General features: G+C 48.1%; 1 protein-coding gene across 8 annotated transcripts in view; it reads right to left on the bottom strand.

Annotated features, from left to right (window-relative positions):
* LOC143295046 (polypyrimidine tract-binding protein 1-like) overlaps nt 1-20,222 on the bottom strand; it is a 192,571-nt gene that overhangs the window by 63,370 nt on the left and 108,979 nt on the right. The window contains exon 1 of one of the 8 annotated variants that reach the window (XM_076606597.1): nt 14,377-14,870. The exons of 5 other annotated variants lie outside the window; for them this stretch is intronic. Coding sequence is in view for 1 of the 3 variants with exons in the window: in XM_076606596.1 (XP_076462711.1) it covers nt 7,237-7,374 (138 nt within the window). In the remaining 2 variants the exon portion in view is untranslated. Of the gene's footprint in view, nt 1-6,673; nt 6,692-7,236; nt 7,691-14,376; nt 14,871-20,222 lie in introns of those variants that run through there. 2 more of the 8 variants (XM_076606596.1, XM_076606601.1) reach the window with 2 other exon arrangements.

Genomic DNA, 20,222 nt, shown 5'->3' with positions numbered 1-20,222 from the left:
AAACAGGACAGATCCACTCAAAGCTGGGCCAGCTGGAGTTATTGTGTTTACGTCACTAAGTGGTTACACCTGCTATACTCAAGCGTCACTGAAACCTGCACCTGTGTCCTGCAAAGCAATGAAGTGTTTTTCGAAACTGAGGAAAAGCGGTCGTTTTTCCGATAGATCTGCTCCACACGACCGTCACAGTCTCTGCCTGACAAGGATGACCCAAGCCGTCACAGTTATAAATACCGATGATGATAACAATACCATGCAACACGTAGCTAATGCCGTCATCTTCCCGTCCATTCTGTAACCGTGTGTGTGTAATCCCGAACGACCAGCTGGTAACGCCCCAAGTACTGTACGGAAAGCGCGGCCGTTAAAATAACACCGACACGTTACATACCACCTATCCGTAAGCGGACGTCAGTTCCGCCATCAGGCCCCGAGTGCCGGAAGTCGCCATCTTGCCCCATGCATCGGACCAACCGAAGCGGTCTTCCGGTCCCGAGGGAAGACGTGCGGATGGCTGGAGGAAAGGTCCACTTGCCATCAAAGCCGCCACTGTCGCTATCTCCATTCTGCACACCACTCATCGCCCTGTCCCTGTGGATATCTGCCATGGAACACTGGGTACGGCGCCTCGATCATGTGTGCGCTGTACAGTTGTTTTGGTAGTCTGCTTTGTGAGTGGGATCGGTAACAATTACGAAGGGAGCGTGTGCCCGTATAACGCTAAACTGAAAGCGATCGGAAACAACGTAATTTCTGTGTAATATCTGTCCCAACGTTAAAGTCATGGAGAGGTTAAGTGTTTCAAACTCTTCATCGTGATAATGATCTGACTTAACATCGCAAGTGGACAGCCAGTCAAACCCACAGACAATACAGATAGATCAATCTATGACAAGTAGAAAATACTATTCTTCAGCTTTCTGTATCACTTCTTGTTCTATCAACCAACTTCATGCCACATCCTAAATACTGAAGAACTCCCCCACTTGTACGGAACCACGTATAAAGTTTGCCACCCACCAGATCTGCACATAAGCTGCCACTGAATGAAAGTAAGTAGCCTAAGGTATTGCGTGTCACTTAATGGACACATGTCTACCTCTGAGTGCACAAAACAAATTTCATCGACATTCCAAATACGTACGTGTCAATGCATTTGTGATCCCGCGCGCTTGCAGGCAGCAATATTAATGTCGCTGAGTGGCGGCAAACAAAACACACAGTGAAAACAGGACGGTAAAGGCTTGCATCAACATGTCGGCGTCCCCTTCCCTTCTTACAACCCCCACTTTCCCCCGTCTGTGATGGCCACAATGCTTCATATGTGTGTGTGTGTGTGTGTGTGTGTGTGTGTGTGTGTGTGTGTGTGTGTGAGAGAGAGAGAGAGAGAGAGAGAGAGATATCTTCAGTTTAACGTCTATTTGCTAGAAGTGTTACCAGACGGAGGGGGGGGGGTGCGCGCGCGCGAGTGCGTGCGTGCGTGCGTGTGCGTGCGTGTGTGTGTGTGTGTGTGTAAATCCTGTGATTTGTGTACAGCCTTGTCGCGTTGGCAGCACTGCAGAGAGACCAAGCCCGTCCTTTGATGCCGAACGTTCCAGCCCAGTGATCCTTTACAGTCTGGCTTGCCTCTGCCGGAGTTTAAACAAAAAAAAACAAAAAAAACCCTCAGTTATTATTCACAGTGCTACCGCTTGAATCAGACCACTTGCTGAAAAGACCTGGTGTGTGCGTGCACCCTACCCTTCTGTTGGTTGTGGGTCTTTCTTTCTGTCTGTCTGCCCACAACTCCATTCACAGTTTCTACAGACCATTCTCTTTCCGCTTTTGTGGTTGCATAGTACCGCTGTACTCGAACCAAACAGTTTGACTCTGCGATGTGTCCATACTGTATCTCGGCTCTGCACATCGCCACACTCTTTCTCTTCCACACGCTCTTACACAAATATGTCATCAGAGACAGAAAGGGTGCAGGTGAACCGACTGTTGAAGGGAGGGTGGGAGGATGGGGGGGGGAGGAAGCTGGAGTCGTTGACTTTTATTTGTTTCATCCTCTCTCTCTCTCTCTCTCTCTCTCTCTCTCTCTCACACACACACACACACACACACACACACAGCTCGCAGTTCCATCACTCCCGACGAACAGGCAGCATCCACCAGCACGCTTCTTATATCGCCGTCAAACACGTTCAGCCCTTAACCTTTTTCTCCGCAGGTTTTTATCGCCAGGCGCCTTGCAAGCTGAACTTTTCCGATCAACGACCCGCTCTTGTCAGAAGCGGCGTGCGTTTTTTATGTCTTCCGCTGATTTTCATGGTCAATATATATATATATATATATATATATATATATATATATATATATATATATATATATATTGGTCATTGCCCTATACAGTCAGTCAGACGCACACACACACACACACACACACACACAGAGCAAAGCAAATCTCTCAGAGTTTCCTTTCGATGGCACAAAAAGATATTCTCTTCGGGTAGCGCTGATGACATTTATTAGGAAGGCAAGGCACAAAGGACCCAAACTGACCCATTGAGATGAAACTGAAGGTCGGTACGTTAAGGTGATGTCAGAAGACCAGTCGCGCAGAAGCCTGATAGTGCCAAAAAGTCAAACGTGCAGACAGCATACAGAAGGGCAGTCCTTCAGCATGGTATATCACACATGTGTTGTCATTACGTTAAAAGTGTGCAGAAGGCCATCAATACAAATGACATAGAACTTGGAAGGCCAGTTAGAGCGGTACAGAAACCCGATCTGTACGAACACAGAGAACTAATCGATCAGGGCAGTACCGAGGCCAATCCTGAAAAAGTCAATCCATCCCCTGCGTCCCCCAACTGTCCAACACCCCTCACGTGCGTGTGTCGCTCCCCCCCCCCCTCCCCCCCACTCTTCTCCCTCCTCATCCCCCAACCACCCCGCCCCCTCCCCCAGTCCCCGTGAGACCGGCAACATTATCAGCCTGCCCTTCCATACTCGGCTTCTCAGCTCGACAGGTTGATGTCGGACTTCCCACCAGCCCCCAGTACAGTCTCTCGCGATCGAAAAGACAGCTGTTGTTTCAAGCGAGTGAATGTTGACCAACCCCCTTCAGGCCATTGATGGCGACACCCACGTCCAGGTCTTCCGCGATGTCCTTCATGTGTTCCCCGATTACTGTGAGTTTCAGTTTCAGTAGCTCAAGGAGGCGTCACTGCGTTCGGAAAAATCCATATACGCTACACCACATCTCCCAAGCAGGTGCCTGAACAGCAGTGTAACCCAACGCGCTTTGTCAGGCCTTGCGAAAAAATAAATAAAATAAATATATAATTAAAAATAAATAAATAAATAGATAATAATGAAAATAAAACAAATAAATTAATTTAAAAAAACAAAACAATGATGATACATAAGCAAATAAATGTAAAAGCAGACACACATTCACACACACACTGTGAAGTGGAGACAACTGTTGGAGCACAGCACCAATCCCGGGCTTCCCTTTTTCGGGACCCCTGGAGAGCAGGGACAGAGGGATGGCGACTGACTGGAAGGACACTGATAGCAATGACAATAATATTTTAATGGTTTGTCACCTACCTAGGTCCATGACCGAATAATCTCTTGCTGTTCCCAAGGCCTGGAAGGTCAAGAGAGGGGTATTGTTTTATGCAACATTTTATTTGTCTGTCAACACCCCAGCCCCAGATGCAAACGTAATTGATATAATTAACAAACAGTAAAGAGTGGTAACTCTCTCCATTACACAAGGAACACAACTTCAAGTCAGTGATACTTACGCTACCGATTCAGCTGGTACACAGATAAATAATATGTAACTGATATAATGTTGTATCAAGTATAAACCTCTTGTTGTCTTGACATTAGACTCATCGCCAATGGAGTGAGCGAAAAGGACCATAATTTCCAGGGTAGCTAACAGCCTGTACAACTGACCACGACTGTAACAAGTGCCCTGTCCAAGTCATAAGTACTTTCTGTTTCATTTTCCCTGCACGAGAAAAGAATGGGGAAAGAGGAAAAACAGGGGGACGAACTGACATCACAGACGACAGAAGAGGAGAGAAAAAGCACTCAAAAAAGATGTTTCACACAAACCGCAGCTCTGTTCAACGCAAAGTAAGCCCTGATTTCGCGTGCACAGTGAACCAGTGTCAGCGAGGTACAGTAGAGAAGCAATAGAGTGTCATTATAATGCGCCTTTATTACTGGTTTTAACATACAGGGAAATACCCACATCGCACGCTAACGCGTTGATGTAGCGGTATGTATACACACAGGTGTTCTTTCGCCACTGTTTCCGTGGCTGGTGACACCAAAAAAACCAGCACACACGGAGCAGCTGTCCAGCACACCGTTACACTGAACGAGAACAGAGAACACATGGTATCAATGTCGTATCAGTCACACACACACACACACACACACACACACACTCACACACATATATATATATATATATATATATGTGTGTGTGTGTGTGTGTGTGTGTGTGTGTGTGATGCTATTCAAGTGTTGTAATACCCCTTCCCATTCCCACCCCCAGTGAATTGTGCTCCATGGCCAAAGCTCATTGAAGCATTTTTGTTCGTTCATTCTCTCTCTCTCTCTCTCTCTCTCTCTCTCTCTCTCTCTCTCTCTCTCTCTCTCTCTCTCTATCTATCTATCTCTCCACACACACACACACACACACACATATATATATATATACATATGTGTGTGTGAGTGTGTGTGTGTGTGTGTGTGTGTGTGTGTGTATGTGTGTGTGTGTGTGTGTGTGTGTGTGTGTGTGTGTGTGTGTGTGTGTGTGGAGAGAGAGAGAGAGAGAGAGAGAGAGAGAGAACGAATGAACGAACAAAAATGCTTCAATGAGCTTTGGCCATGGAGCACAATTCACTGGGGGTGGGAATGGGAAGGGGTATTACAGCACTTGAATAGCATCATATATATATATATATGTGTGTGTGTGTGTGTGTGTGTGTGTGTGTGTGTGTGTGTGTGTGTGTGTGTGTGTGTGTGTGTGTGTGTGTGTGTGTGTGTGGAGAGAGAGAGAGAGAGAGAGAGAGAGAGGAATGAACGAACAAAAATGCTTCAATGAGCTTTGGCCATGGAGCACAATTCACTGGGGGTGGGAATGGGAAGGGGTATTACAGCACTTGAACAGCATCACACAATATCATACTGTTCATGGACCTGACATTATTATTTTACTTAATTAGGTCGGAGTAGATGGTTTCTACTTTTGATCGCATGGAAGAGAGAGAGAGAGACAGACAGACAGACAGACAGACAGACTGTATGACTGACTGCACGCGGGCTGACTCTTTCAGACAGCAGTTCCTCCTATCAATGCATGCGGACACAATGGTCCCATTGCTGACAACACTCCAACCAAGTCCAAGTAAAGGGCAAGTTTCTCTGTCCCGTACTAGTACACTACATACAGTGTGGCTGCTGGCTTCACCCTATTTCCTTCCTCGTCACATCGTCCTCGTTCTGACTGACTTGGGGACAGGAAAATATTCAACTCTTTTCTTCTTCCCAAGCACAGAAACAAAACCAGAAAACAAAGCAATTATTCGTATTTTCCATGTGTGAGCGAGTGACTGTGCGTGTGTGTGTGTGTGTGTGTGTGTGTGTGTGTGTGTGTGTGTGTGTGTGTGTGTGTGTGTGTGTGTGTGTGTGTGTGTGTGTGTGTGTGTGTGTGTGTGCGTGCGTGCGTGCGCGCGTGTGTGTGGCCATTATGAAGGTGTAGTTGAGAATGGTTCAGCAAGCAAACAATTGCCGTCATTGTACATGGAGCAAATTCGTCAAAGAACTAATTAAATGACATCAATCGTTTCATCGGTTATTTGTCGCGCAGACGGGATAATGTAGCGTACATGCGCGCAAGAACATATGCATTCTCTCTCTCTCACTCTCTTTCCCAATCACTCACACACACACACACACACACACACACGGACAGACGGACGGACGGACGGACACACACACACACACACACACACACACACACACACACACACACACACACACACACACATTCGAAACTAAAGCTGGAAAACAGAAAACCAATGCACACTTGTCAAAACCCGGAATTATCATTCACTCCGAACGTTTTCCGCTAAAGCTAACAATGCAGGCATCCACGAAACGTAGGAATCCCAAACGTGTTAAGCTTTTGGGGATGGTGTCCCTCCCAAACACATGAATAAAACAGTCAATGCTGCTGAGCAGTCCTGATTAAACGACCCCAACCCCAGTCGGGACCTCCTTTCATTTTCAGGCATTAGCTCTAACTTGTACACTGCCTGTCAGCGAACGTATTGCGCACACAGAACACATAATCCTTTACACGTAATTTGAAGTAAAACAGAGAGAGAGAGAGAGAGAGAGAGGGGGGAGGGGAGGGAGGGAGGGAGAGAGAGAGAGAATTGACAAATCGATAATTTACTGACAACAGTTTCTTTAGCTGTTGTGTCAAAGGGTGCTATGACTGGGTTTTTTTGTTTTTTTTTCTCTCGACAAAAACTGAGGTGTGAACCAAAGAAAGAACACAAAATTCACAACACTCGTGTGATCACACTGAAGACACAGAAAAGTTGCAGCATGTCAGCTGTCCAGATTGTACTTTTGTCACACAGATTCCTACCTTCAAGGCATGGCAAACAGACAAACAGCACAAAAGGACGCCAGATTCCTGCTTCACACAGCCTTGAAGAAAAGGTTATTCATACCTTGGGTCATACTCATGGCAGTTTTCAGTGTATCTTAGAGTTATTAACAACAGTTTCTATGATCGCCCCCTTGTAGAACGCACACTGAGACAACGCGGCAGAGCCAAAACCCCTACCTTTTAGGCGCGCAGATCATGTAGCAGAACCCCTACTTTAAATCCCACAGTTTAATCAGTAGTTCCAACCCCCAACCTTTCAGGCACACAGGCAATGTAGCAGAACCCACCCCCACCCCCACCCCCGTCCCCCCATCCCCCTCCCAACCCACCTTAACAGCACACAGACCATGCAGTAGAACCCCCTATCCTAAAGACCGTGTGCCATGTGGCAGAACCCCGACAATAACAGCACACATACCAGATAGCAGAACCTCCTACCTCGAAGGCACACAACGAAGCAGAACCCCCTACGTTCAAGGCACACAGACCATGTAACAGAATCCCCTACACAGACCATGTGGCAAAAGAGCCCTCCCTACCTTAAAGGCGTACAGATAGTGGAGCTGCGGAGGCAGGGCGGCCAGGGGCTGAGGAGGCAGCGCAGCAGCAGGGGCTGGAGTGGCAGGAGGCAGAGGAGGCAGACAGATGTAGGACTCTGACGGCACCACAGTGTACATCGTCACCACCAGCGATCAGGGCCGCGGACAGACTGACTGACGGACTGACTGACTAATGGGGCCCAACGGTTTCTGCTTCTGCGCTTGTGTGATGCGGGAGAGGTACGGAAGGGATGAGGGGTGGGGTGGGGCAAAGCTTTGACTGTCAGGGCAGGATATAGAACCCGCGGCGGCCACACCACTGACTACTACGGAAGACTAACGGGCAGGCGGGCGGGCAGGCAGGCAGGCAGGCAACAACCAGTACGGGCTCACACTACCACAACCAACAACAACAGCTTGCACGCCCCGGCTCCCGACAAGGAAACTATTAAACTGACCTATCCACGTTGACAGCGTCACACACACACACACACACACACACACTGAACTAAGCTACACACTGAATCGTGGCGCCAACGTCAGAATACAATATGTATGGCGTTTTATCCCCGGACGCACCCCCCACCACTCTCCCCCCCACCCCCGTTCCCCGGGCCCAGTGGTGCACGCTTTGCTGGCTAATTATTGATGAGATATTTAGTGCCTCTTTACCACGCCGCCACCTCCCTCCTGTCTCCCTCTACTCGTTTTTGGCTACAGTGTCGCCACCGCCACCACCATCATCACCACTACGAACACTGTCCCGTAATGCCATGTATGACATTCGAAGTGTTCGTGGATTGGGAGGATGGGACGGGGGTGCGTGCATATGTGTGTGTGTGTGTGTGTGTGTGTGTGTGTGTGTGTGTGTGTGTGGATGTTACGCGTTGGAGTGAGAGAGAGAGAGAGAGAGAGGGAGGGAGGAGGGACAGATAGACGGACAGAAAGGCAGGGACAAAAAGAGATGCGAAAAAAAACGACGCAAAAGAGTGAATTCCGTTGGTTTAAAACAATAATATTATGCGCGCGCGCGTGTACACACACGCGTGCACGCACGAGCTCGGAAGGGTTTGACACCTACAGAAGAGCCAGCCAATGACAATGAGGCGGCCGCACGACCCATTTACCTCCACACGGCCAAACCATCAGAGAGATCGATCACGTACCTGTGTGAAAACACCATCATTCCATTCCCAACCCTGACAGTAACGACCCCCCCCCCCCCCCCCCCCCCCCCCCCAAACACACACACACACCCAACCCAAACCACACACCCTCCCCGCCAACACCTACCCCCCACCCCGTCTCCCACTACCACCATCCCCACCCCCACCCCTACCACCCAACACACACCTCACCGGACTCCACCCTGGTCCCACCCACTCCGGCCACTCTCTACTACCATGCTTGTCCCTTTTTAACCTGTCAGATGTGCGTGTACCAGACGCCCTCCGTTGGCTCCGAGTCTGGAATTTCCCCGGCTGTGTAATAAGTTTGTCCCTGCATGGTTGGTCAGTTCCACCCAACTCTGTAAACCCCTTTCCCCCCACCCCTCCACCGGGCGGCTCTTTGAACAAGGTGTCCGCTCCCATACATGACTTGTGTGTGAGTTGGTCATGGTCTGACTTGATGACGTGGTCCGTTTTCTGTCTTTCTGTGTGTGTGTGTGTGTGTGTGTGTGTGTGTGTGTGTGTGCGTGCGCGCGCGTGTGTGTGTGTATCTCCCCACTCTCCCCTCACACACGCACGCACGCACACACACACACACACACATGCGCGCGAGCACACACGCGTTTGCTAACCTCAGCACTTGTTTTGACAACAAATCTTTATTCAGAATACACATTTGATACAAATTATACACATAAACAGCAGAGCAGCAAGCAGCTGACAGCTTATATCGTGCTAAACACAAAACTTGAAACTAACGCTGGAGCAGCCTGTGCCAAAATATTGAACTGGCTTGCTGATGCAGTCGGGTGAAAAATGTGTGCACCGTTTTTGTTTTGTTTTTGTTTTGTTTGTTGTTTTTTGTAGTTTTTTTTTTTTTTTTTTTTGTTTTTGGTTTGGTTTTGTTCTTGTTGTTGTTGTTGTTTTTTGTTTTGCTTTTTTAATAGTTTTGTTGTTGTTTTTTCCTCCCTATGCATACATGTTATGGTGTAATTAGAGCGTGCTGGAGACACTGGAAACGTGAAACTTGTCTTCTCCGCGACATCATGGGGACTCGCAAAAACAAGCAGTAACGATCACTCTTGACGTATCTACCCCCCACTACCCTCCCCAAGGTCAGTATCCCGCCACGCGGCCAACAAGTGCAGAGTCTGCTGGTCAACCAGGCCGCCATGATAATCATCATAGCGGGAAGCAGCTGGCCACGCCCTGTCTCCATCCAACACACACACGCATAGTCAGCTTCCCTGTTGTCCTGGCAACGCGTTTAGCCCCTCCCTTCCCACACTCCCCCCCCCCCCCCCCACCCCTCCCACACACACCCCCACCCCCACCAGCGACGTCTGGTCACAGCTGACGATGATCAAGTCGTCCTGACAAGTCACTGCACATGCCCCCCACCCCCACCCTACCCCACACCCTTACTCCTCACACCACCCAACAGCGATCTTCGTCTTCATGTGTGTGGACACCCGGCACCCAGCTGACTGGGGACATGGGTCTCCTTCATCAGCAAGTGCATTGCTAAAGGGACCGATCGACAATCAGCACGGACCTGTCACGCTATCAATCTCTTCTGGCCACGCCACAGTGCGCGCGGCACGCATGAGGTCTCTTATCGGCGAGTGTGTGTGTGTGTGTGTGTGTGTGTGTGTGTGTGTGTGTGTGTGTGTGTGTGTGTGTGTGTTGTTTTTTTGTTGTTTTTTTGCTAAAGGCACCGATCAACGGATCAGGGCGCTGTACGACTGTCGCATCACAGCGACGTGTTGTGCGCTCGACACGACTGAAAAGCTCCGTGTTCACATAGATGCGGCTTTAAGTGTTCTGTCTCATCGCACTGGTTTCGTAACGCAATCAGGATCGCTGCCACGGCCTTGGGTTTTTCGAAAATTGGCACACTGCTGGTCTACTTGACGCGCGCGTAAAGCTCCGCGAGAACGGACCACGTGCACTTGAAAGTTGCGCCGTAGCGAAAACAAAACCAGAAAGGACACGTGCACGTGAAATAGGGTCCGGATGACGTACGTCATTCGATTATCGTGCCTGTGCGTCCTGTCGGCAGGAAACAGAACAAGTGAATTCCTGAAAGGCATCTGACACAGCTAGATGGTGATGTCATACATATTGTTCCGCTTGAAGCCCTGTTCAACAGTTAGTGTCGTAAAATGCCTGATGATCATAATCCGTCGCTTGCGTAAAACTGATGAAACACAGTTATATGTCGGCAAGTGCGCCGACATTATTTTTTGTCTTCAACGTGTGACAAACAGATTAGCATTTAAAAGTGTAGAACTGAACTTAAAGAAGTGTTCGTACGCAACAATAAAAATCTGACTTAGCGATAAATTGTTCAAGCCATTTTGTCTGCATCAAGATGTTCACGGTAAACAGTGGACATGCAGTCCACGCGAAGTCCTGCTGCAGCAGATGGATGTTTTGTCCACTTAGCATTGTCTCCGCCTGGAGCTTATGGGAAATTTATTAAAAGTATGATGCACACACGCATTCGTCTAGAGATGTGCACTCTCTAAACAATAATACGTCTGATTTAATCTCCCGCCTGTTTTAAACTTCGGCATGGGCATAAAGAAACAATTTCGATATTTCCTCTGCATTTGAAACCTCTTTTGATAACTACAACGTCGGCATGGCCATAAGAGATAAATTCAACATTTCCTCTTCGTTTGATAGCTGTTTTGTTAACTCTCTCCATACGAACGGCGAAAGAGACGACGTTAACAGCGTTTCACCCCAATTACCATCATCAAAATATTGCAAGCGGAAGGCTCTTATACTGAAGAGGTGAATGTTGACAAAGAATACCACAATTCTGACGACGGAAGCTAAAGGTTGGGTCATTCAGACACCCACTGGACATCCGAGGGGTCTGTGTAGAGGAGAAGAGAGGACTGGCCGTACTGAGTGAGTTAACTTTTATTTCCAGATTGCGAGACAAAGCCATGGCCACAGTATCAAGAGAACTTGACAATAGAGTGAACCACAGCGGAGGAGAGGCAAAGAACCCCGCGCCACAGCCAGGGATCCACCTATTTATAGGTCCGGGATCCAGCCGCAGTGTTCTCCTTGGAAACAGTGACACACAAAACGGCGAAGAACCATCACGCACCCACCCCCTCTCTCTTCCAACCCCTCCATGTGAAAGGAAGTTAACTGCGAGAGCGCTGCTTGCCTGATCTGATTAACGAGTCTCCGTCACACACCAGTGCGCCAGTCAGACCTCTTGACAGGAACCTGTCTTCATAAAAACGAGTGCTGAAACCCTGAGAGAGAGAGAGAGAGAGAGAGAGAGAGAGAGAGAGAGAGAGAGAAAATAAAAAAGGTCTTCAAAAGGTGCCAACCAAGCGTGGCGTCTCTTGGAAGGACCCCCCTCCCTTACCCTCCTAACACCTCCTCTTTCCCATCCGCCCCCCACCTCTCTCGTTCCCCCCCCCCTTTCCCCCTCTTCAAACGCTGTTTTCCAGAAGTGTGAGGGGGGAAAATAAAAAGGTCTTCCAGACCGCCACAAAACGCGCTCATCTTTGTGTTCTGATTTCCTGAACGAGCCCCGTCACCTGACAGGAACGATCAGCCTTAACAGCCACCGACCAGAAGTTAGATATGAGTATGTTTACTCCACAACCCTGTTGGAGTTGAAAGTTACTGCCAAGCAGGGACCTTGGGGCCGCGCAAACAGGTTCATGGTGCGCTCTTGATACGCTTATCAAGATTGGATCGGGGAAAAGGAAAACTGCCTTGACACCTCTTGTCCTATAACCCAGCACAGCACACGTTCAGGCCATCTCGGTGCTGAAATAATGTTGGTGGTGAAAGTAAAAGATTACGACTATCTCCTATTTAAGGATCCTCGGTCACTGTTGATCATTCCGGCCCTGACTTTCGTGTAGTATGAGGAAACAGTCAGAGCTAAACAGACTCCATAAAACAGAATAAAAAGTTGTTGAATTCCGCCAAAATGACACCAAAATCCTTCGACAGATTCATCCTAAGTAGAAAAGCCCAATAATAATGTGTCTTCTCATTCGTGCGTATAAGGTCGCAGCATTATCACAGACAGGAGCTTTCATTGCGTGGGCAGTGTTCAACGTTTGTACCTGCTTAGCGTCCTGTTAATCCCACCACGCGGTGGTCAACAATGTGAACGCTCGTGGTTTGGCATTCCTGAGCGAACAAGGTGAAAGCTAATATATCATATACTAGTACACTAACGAGTGTTTTGGCGGGTAGGGGTGAGGAGGTGGAGGGATGGAGGAGTATCCGCACACATACACACACACACACACACACACACACACACACACACACACACACAGTGCAAGACCTTGTGATCATATTCTCAAAAGGTTCTATTCATATTCACTGCACTGGCTGGCTCATTCTTCCCAGCACATATTCACGGTGTGCTCTCTGTAATTATGCATAACAGAAACTCTGTATCAAGCGATTCACTACAATCTAACTACATCTTCCTGTGAAATAACAGTTATGATATTGGCAATGCATGGATCATAAATTATTATGTATCGCTTATACCTCGAAATGCAGTCAATAAAAACATGTCTGCCTGAATGTAGATATACAGATAAGCTTGTGTGCACATGTGTGTGTGTGTGTGTGTGTGTGTGTGTGTGTGTGCGCGCGCGCGCGCGCGTGTGTGTGTGTGTGTGCTTAATATTGGTTCGGGGTTCTGTGCCTATTTCTTTCATGTGATATAAGCAGTCGAAGTGAAATAATTTCGTTTCACATGAAGTACCCTAAGGTTTTCAACCATAATATGTGGTCTACGTCCTGCTGATAAATAGGGAAATAGGCCGTGTGTATCTTTTATGACACCCCCCTCACCCCCTCCCTCCCAACATCGCCTTTCTTCCGTTCTCCATCTCTCTCCCCTGCCCTTACCACCCCACCCCCACCCCATACGCCCTTGTCTCCTCATCAACATTCTTCCATGCCCCCCACCCCCATCCCTTTTCTCATCAACTTTTTTTCCACCCCAACCTACCTACACCCATCTCTCTCTCTCTCTCTCTCTCTCTCTCTCTCTCTCTCTCTCTCGTTCCTCAAGATTCCGTCGGCTTCTGCCGCCCGGAACACATTCCGATTACTTCACGGTCACATTCTTGACAGGTTCTCAAGTTCTTCTAACTGCACTGATCGCTACAGATCGTGTGACAACGAATCCGTCAGTTCAGTATGTAACTGCAAAAAACAAACATATGCAGCTTTCATCCTCTTTTTCCCATATTTGCAAGTAAACATATTTGAAAAAAGACTAGAAGGCATAAAGGTTGTAATATGTATTCTTGTTTTACACACTATGTAGACACAGACACACAGAAAGACCAACAGACAGATCAAAACTGATAAAAACATTTAGCAGGACAGCTTGTATTCGTTTGTTCTGCCTCTCGCTCCTTTGATTCGGAGCTGTGTACGCGTGCTGTCGAAACTGAAGCCGGGTGTTCGACAAAACGCTTTGAATTGTCTCCACACACACGATTCGGCGCGACATTAATATGTTTGGTATCGTTATTATTCTTATTATTACAACAACTGTTATCATCATACAACAGAGAGAACGACACAGAGCAGCGGAACAGCCCCGTGTGTGTGGAGAAACCGAAGGAACATGGCTACTACGCACGAACAGCAGGCACGCTCACTCACACAGTCAGTCAGTCTCTCTCACAGCCACGTGGCCCAGGCGGCCCCGACAGAAGCCAGGGAGCCAACGCCTCTGAAGGGAAGACAACTCGAATAGCTGCATGCATTGTACAAGTTGAAGTTTCTCCACGCAGCCGACAAACAACACACGTAAAATGGATTTCACAACACGCGCTTCTTCCCCAGCCAGCACAACACCACAACTCTCGCACTTCTTTCCATCACAGACAGATAGCACAACACACACAACACGAGCGACCCGTGAAAACACCACCACTCTACCACTCACCTGTCCACGAGAAGACGAAGCGGATGGAAGAGGAGGAAGAGGAGGAAGAAGAGGAGGGCGGACAAAACAAGCTCCAGGTACGCGAGGTCAGGGAAGGGTCAGGAACTGATGTGGAGGAGGAGAGGGAGGAGGAGGAGAAGAGAGAGACACGGCGGTGGTGGAGACGGCGGGTTGGGTTGTGATGTGTCCACGGACGAGTGATACGAAGCGAGACGTACGGCGTCGTCACACGAGTGTGGAGGTGGAGTCCGGAGGGAAAGGGGGAAAAAAGGGAGGAGGTACTAACACACACAAAAATGAAAAGTCGAAACAACAACAGCAACCACACACTAACCACTACACCCGGAGACAGCTGGAGGAAGGAAAAAGAGGAACAAGAAGAAGCCAGAAGAAGAAGAAACCACACGAAGACGACGACGACGACGACGACGACTACAGCGAGAGTAGTGGTAGTGGTAAAGAGACAGGACGGGGCGAGGCGGTAGGTAAGGTAGCTGGGTGTTCCGGGGCTGAGAGAGAGAGGGGGGTGGGGACGTGGTGGGGGAGGAGAAAAGGGAGTGGTTTCTCGCTCTGCGACGACTAGACTGCCTGCCAAGCGCTCAAACCCAACCTCCCTTCTTACCTCCCCTCCGCCCTTTCTCTCTCTCTCTCTCTCTCGCCTCCTCCTCCTTCCCCCCCTCTACCACAAGTCTTTTTTTTTTTCCTTCTTTTCAACCCCAGCTTTTCCCCCTTTCTCTTTCTCTCCGTCTCTCCACACTTCTACGACTCCCACCCGTCTAAGCTGATTACAAAACCACGCAGCACTTGGGGCTATTCACCGCACAAGCAGTCAACCGTACCCACACTTCGACTGTGTGTATGTGTGAGAGAGACAGAGACAGAGAGTCGTGGAGAAGAGAGTGAGAGAAGGAAGAGAGGGAAAGCGAGAATCATACACACATCTACACACGTATCAGAAAGAGAGAGAGGGAGAGGATCGCTCACGGCAACGAGAGTGACATAGCTCCACCCAGTGTTGTAGGTGCAGTGCCGGTTGCTATTATTGCCAGCGCGCGGAGTTTTGTAGCAACAAGCGGCAAAGCGGGAACGAGCGACAGAAGCAGTGGGGTAGAAAGAACGAACGAACGAAAGAAAAGCCAGCGAGACGACAGACTGGTCGAGCAAGCCTGGGGACCAGTTACCCCCCCCCCCCCCTCCCTTTCTCCCCGCCCACTCTCCCTGTCCCCCCCCCCCTCCCACACCCCCGCCTCTCTCTCTCTCTCTCTCTCTGCACACACGTTTTTTTCCCGCCCCACTCGAGTTGTTTGTTGAGCTGTGTTAGAATAACACGCCCTTGGTACACATAAACGAACTCATCCCCGAACCATACAATCGCGTCCACCATGCGCAATTATTGTCCAACGCCGGTGGATGCGTCTATGTTCATGTCATCGGGGTATCCCAAAAAATGTTATAATCATAAAACATGCGAAATTAAAAAAGTATGTCGTCATGCCATATCATTATTTGTTAGCGTCTGAATTTCTGATACCTGATGAATTATTTCACTTGGCAATGGTGGCAATATGACTTTTCCACTTTCAAAAGTTTGACCGTACCGGTACGACCAGATAAAAAAAAAAAAAAAAGATTTTGGAAATTCTCTCTCTCTCTCTCTCTCTCTCTCTCTCTCTCTCTCTCCTTTTCAAAGATAATTGCTCCAGAACAGTACGTAACATCGATATTGCCGTGTAAAAAAAAAAGACCCATGAATACTTTAATGAAATTCCGTCAGTGACTGAGTGGCTTCAAATGAATCGTAAACGTTGCATATGACACAAGAACCAGACACAAACTCGAATGCAGAGACACGTACGCGCAGACACAGACACACACACACACACACACACACACACACACACACTCACACACACACACACACACACACACACACACACACACACACACACACACACACACACAGACACACACAGACACAGACACACACAGACACACACACACACACACACACACACACACACACACACACACACACACACACACACACACACACACACACACTCACTCCAGCAAGCGAGCTGGACAGAAAACGATGACTGTGGTGGACGAACAAGGAAAGGAAAGATGAGAGGAGATGATGAGTGAGGGGGTAGCAGAGAGAGGTGAGGAGGAAGGGGGTACACAGGAGAACGGAGCGTGGGTGTGGAGGTGGAAGAGAGTGTGGTGGGGAAGGGGGCTAGAGGGGGGGGGGGGGGGGGGGGGGCGGTGGTAGAAATCGAGGATAGAAGGAAGGAAGGCGCGCAGGTGTGTGAGTCCAAAGGTAATAATCAATCCAGTCAAACCAGTTTAATAACCAAGCAACCGAAGCCTCTCTTCCTCCTCTCTCTCCCGCCTAAAGCTAGCTTTGAGAGAGAGAGAGATTATTCAAACAGGCCATAGCCCCTACGAAAGAGGCATGTATAATCTCTACACAGTGTAATGTTCAAGTCGCCCATTCACCTTGGTCTTCAAAAAGTGACTGTACACAATGAGTGCTTCATACCGGTAGAGAGCGAAACCTTTTGACAGTCCTTTCATTTGTTGACAAGTTAGTCTAAACAGAGGAGGGGCTGGGGTCTGGGGTGAAACACTAAGAGACATGGGGGGCGGATGGGGGTGGGGTGAAGCTTAGCTTTGAGAGGGAATGTTCCTGAAATGGTGGCACTGTGTGTGATGTCTTTAAATGCCGATACAACTTGTCCCCCCAAAAAAACCAACAACAGAAGGATGAACCAATGTAAGCCAGTCAACCGTTTTGATGACGGCTTGTTTCTTCTGCCATGTGCCGCCACTGATTCCGACTGCAGTGAGACTTGTTGTCACTTCACAATCAATGTCTGAGGAATTAAGCGGATGGTTTTGTATAGTTGTCAGTGTGTGTGTGTGTGTGCGCGCGCGCGCGCACGTGCCTGTGTGTGCACATACACTCACTCACTCACTCACTCGTTCACAAATGACAGGGCTTCCCACTGTAACCTTTCTCCATTTCTTAAGAACTGAGAACAAAAACGAAACAAAACAAAACAAAACAAAAAACAAAAAAAGTTGGGGGAGGAGAAATCGACGGACAAACTGATTCGTTATTGCCAATAGCAACACTAAAATCCTGATCAATACAAGTTAGTCACACAGTGGCAATGAAAAGCGCGCATACACACACACACATACACATGCAACAGGGAGAGTCGGAAACTGTTCAAACAATTGACTTCCAGTGATTATTGTGAAGTCTGTAACCTAACGACCAGAGGTGGCAGTGAGGCAGCACACGCACAGTCAGACCATGCACAGCAGCGTTGATCTCATGTCCATTTGCACACAGCAATAACTGCAATACAATAATACTCAGTCTGTCCCACCGACTTGTACTGTAACTTTGCATCTGCGTTCATCGGAATGATATTACAGGTTCTTTGTCTGTATCTGTATTATACTACTGTGTCCATGCACACAGCAGTTTATTCACTGGGTCTTTTGTCTATGCCTGCACACAGCAGTATGATATTACCGGGTCTTTGTCTTACTGGGCCTTTGTCAATGCATGTACACAGCAGTATAACTTCAATGGGTCTTTGTCTATGTCTGTATATAGCAGTATAACACTACTGGGTCTTGCGTATGCCTGCACACACCAGTATATTACCGGGTCTTTGTCAAACTGGGTCTTTGTCTGTGCCTACACGCAGCAGAGTAACACCACTGGGTCTTTTGTCTGTGCCTGCACACAGCAGTATAACATCACTGTGTCTTATATATTACTCGGTTTACCCTGTCTCCTCCCTAAGGATGTGTAGGTCTTGTATACATATCTGTACATTGCAGTACAACATCACTGGGCCTTGTCGATATCTGCTAAAAGCAGCAGAGTAATTATGAGGTCTCCCTACTGCTGATATGGGATGTGCACTTCGTGGCTATGTTTGCACGATGCAGAGTGATATTATCACTGAAATCTTGCCCGTCCCCAGAAGGGATCTGCACCTCTTTGTCTGCATGTTTGCACACCGCAATATTTCACTCAAGTCTCTCCCCCCCCCCTACTCCACCCCACCACTCCCCCCCCCTCCTGCTTCACGATGGGTGTGCGTCTCATGTTTGCACACAACCTGCCGTCGTCGCCTCCCTCTCTCTCTCTCTCTCTCTCTCTCCTTCTCTCTTTCTCTCCCTCTCTCTCTCTCTCTCTCTCACACCTTCTCTCTCCCTCTCTCTCACCTTCTCTCTTTCTCTCTCTCTCTCACCTTCTCTCTCCCTCTCTCTCTCTCACCTTCTCTCTTTCTCTCTCTCCCTCTCTCTCGCACACACACACACACACAACCTGCAATCCATCTCATAATCACTTCTCCGTTTTTGTGTGAAAGAAACACACACACACACACACACACACACACACACACACACACACACACACACACAAACCCACACAAATAATTTGTTCTTTTAAAACAGCGATCATTCCAAGCCGCCGCACCTCTCCCTGGACGACAGGTGTGACACAGGTACCTGATCAGCGGTGATAAGAGAGAACGTGGGGTCGCAATAACACTTCATCAAATATGAAAAGGGAAAAGAACCAAAAAACAAACAAAAACAAAAAAACCAAAAAAACCCGTATTTCCAGTAAATTGTTAAAAGTTCTTTAACACAGAGAGAGAGAGACAGAAGTCTGAAGTCTGAATGGCTTATTGTTTAGGCCTTTCTGCCCGTGACAACAGGGGTAAGGGGGGGGGGGGAGCTTCTTGTGTTAACAAGAGAGAGACTGGGAGAGTGACTAAGACACAGAGAAAAAAGAAAACAGAGATAAACAGATACAAAGACAGACAGACACAGACAGAGAGACAGAGACAGAGAAACACACACAGAGACAAAGACAAAGGCAGAAACTGAGACAGCGACATGGAATAGAAAATGATCATCATCAACCCATCCTCCTCCCAGAAAAAAAAAAAAATATATATATATATATATATAAAATCCCCGGTTCTACGGGGATCGATATTTACAGTTTTTCTCAGCTCTGGTATATGGCCCGGCATTGTGTGTGCGTTCGACTGGGCTTTATAAGCAAGAATGATATACATATACATATATATATATATATATATCCCTGCAAAACAGCTACTAACTTCTACTACTAATAATAACAATGATAAACAGCAGAGAGAAGAGACCGCGATCCTGACACACAAGTCACTTAATCACGTCTGCAGGTGAAGGTACTGATCGCCATGGCAACGCCACAAGAGGGGCGGAAATGAAACGGGGACCAATCACCTGTTGGCACTGACAGTCAGTGAGTGCCAAGCGCGTGCCACGTGCGACGACGTGCATGATATAATGTACAGTGATATGTATATTATATACAACATATATATATATATATATATATATATACGCAAACGAGCGCCGACGACAGCTTTTTGTTGGATGGTTCACACACACACACACACACACACACACACACACACATTTACAAACGTGCGGTCGAAGCAACCTGGCTGTGTGCGGTATTGATCAACTTCTGCGTGGTAGATTATAATTATCATAGTAACTGCTGCGATCGTACTTGTTCGTTCATTTTCTCTATCTCTCGCATACGATCACCCCCGGGCCCATCTCTCTGCACGTGCGCGCGCGCGCGCGCGTTTGTGTGTGAGTGTATGAAAGAGAGAGATTTAAATGGTCCCTGCTGCAGTTTTTGAATGGTTCTGTCCCCACTCCACCCCCTGTTTTCGTTTGGTTTTTTTTGTTTGTTTTTGTCTGTTTTTGTTTTTTGGGGTGTTTTTTTTCCAAACCTTATGGCCGGATCG

Source organism: Babylonia areolata, chromosome 20, assembly GCF_041734735.1.
Source record: "Babylonia areolata isolate BAREFJ2019XMU chromosome 20, ASM4173473v1, whole genome shotgun sequence".
In the NCBI taxonomy this organism is placed as follows: Eukaryota; Metazoa; Mollusca; class Gastropoda; order Neogastropoda; family Buccinidae; genus Babylonia; species Babylonia areolata.
This window is presented reverse-complemented; position numbering and strand designations above follow the sequence as displayed.